A 1,409-nucleotide genomic window follows, 5' to 3' on the forward strand; every position below is an offset into this window, starting at 1 on the left:
GTAATTAAATCCAAGGAACATTAATTTGGAACCATGCAGTTCCTGGTGCTGTGGCAATGTAACTGTAAACTGAATGCAGTGTGTATGTTTAAGGAGGGGACAGAGATTGAGAGATGAGGGATGTGATAATAATATGGAGCAATGGTGGAAAATAGAAACATGTACAAAGAGAAACTGGGTAATAAGTAGATTAACTGGATTTATAAGTAAGAAAGACTTCCAGAGAGAGTTTCCGTCTGAGCTCCAGGTTAATACAATTGATGATAAATATGCTCCCATAAAAATACAAGATTAGGAAAATCAATGTTCCGCAGAGTTCATGGAAAGCTTCCAATTTTTAGAATGTAGTGTTGGTATGTACGAGATGAATGCTTCACGGAGAGAATGTCCTCAGAAATCTAAGAGGATTTTGGAAATTGTTCTAAGGTACGTGCTGTCTTTCCTATCCTCAAAGCACTAGAAGAAATATCTTTCTTTATCTGTGCAGGAGCCCTGTCCTGGTTTTCCAGTGTGACTACCGCCATGTAATTTGCCTAGACTGTTTCCACTTGTACTGTGTGACAAGGCTCAATGACCGGCAGTTTGTCCATGACCCTGAGCTTGGATACTCCCTACCTTGTGTGGGTAAGTCTACCACTATTATTTCTTTATTTTGTTTCATTTCTATTGCTAACTAAGAAGAGAAGAAAAAGAACTATTGACATAAAATGATCCTAGATACACCTCATCCTTAGCAAAGGATTTTCAAGTACCTATTTGAACAGTGCCGGATAAGAAGCATTGAAGTTAGAATCTCAAATGATATAAAACAGTAGGAAATGAAGGGGCTGGTGTTGAACTGTAAAATGCACAACTTGCTTAAAGATACTGAAAATGATTTTTTTTTAAATTGTGATTTGGCTGAAAATTTACAGAGCAAATTCATTTTCCATACAGCAGTTTATACACATTTGGTTTCATGATGTTGATTGCAATCCCCACAATGTAACAGCTATCTTCCCACTTTGTCCCAGTGGTTACTTTTTCCCCGTATCCTTCCTTCCTATAGACTCCTACCCTCTGAGCATTCTCCCTGAGAAAATGCTGTGCTTTGGATCTCCTACGGTCTGTTGTTCTAAGGAATGTAACTTCCTTTATATACCTGTCTGTTGTTGGGCTGGAAGTCACAGGAGTGAGTTCAATTCTAGGTGCAAAGGGTGTCCACGGGCCATAGTCTTGGGGATTTCACCATCTCTATCACACTAGTAATCCTGGTCTTCTTTATGATTCTGAGTTTAGTTCCACACTTTTCTCCCACTCTGTCCATGATCTCCTACACTGATCCCTTTCTGAGTGGTTGACAGTGGGAGCTGGGTACCATGTCATTCTTGTAGTCTCAGAGTTGATGTTGAAAATAAATATTAAAATAT

General features: G+C 39.0%; 1 protein-coding gene across 1 annotated transcript in view; it reads left to right on the forward strand.

Annotated features, from left to right (window-relative positions):
• The window catches only part of PRKN (parkin RBR E3 ubiquitin protein ligase), a 1,601,593-nt gene that overhangs the window by 1,022,942 nt on the left and 577,242 nt on the right, over positions 1-1,409 (forward strand). Inside the window, exon 7 of the mRNA XM_042781573.1 lies at positions 488-624. Coding sequence (XP_042637507.1) covers positions 488-624 — 137 coding nt within the window. The remainder of the gene's footprint in view (positions 1-487; positions 625-1,409) is intronic.

This window comes from Orycteropus afer, unplaced genomic scaffold, assembly GCF_000298275.1.
Source record: "Orycteropus afer afer isolate SDZICR_OR568_19922 unplaced genomic scaffold, OryAfe1.0 scaffold00135, whole genome shotgun sequence".
NCBI classification, from domain to species: Eukaryota; Metazoa; Chordata; class Mammalia; order Tubulidentata; family Orycteropodidae; genus Orycteropus; species Orycteropus afer.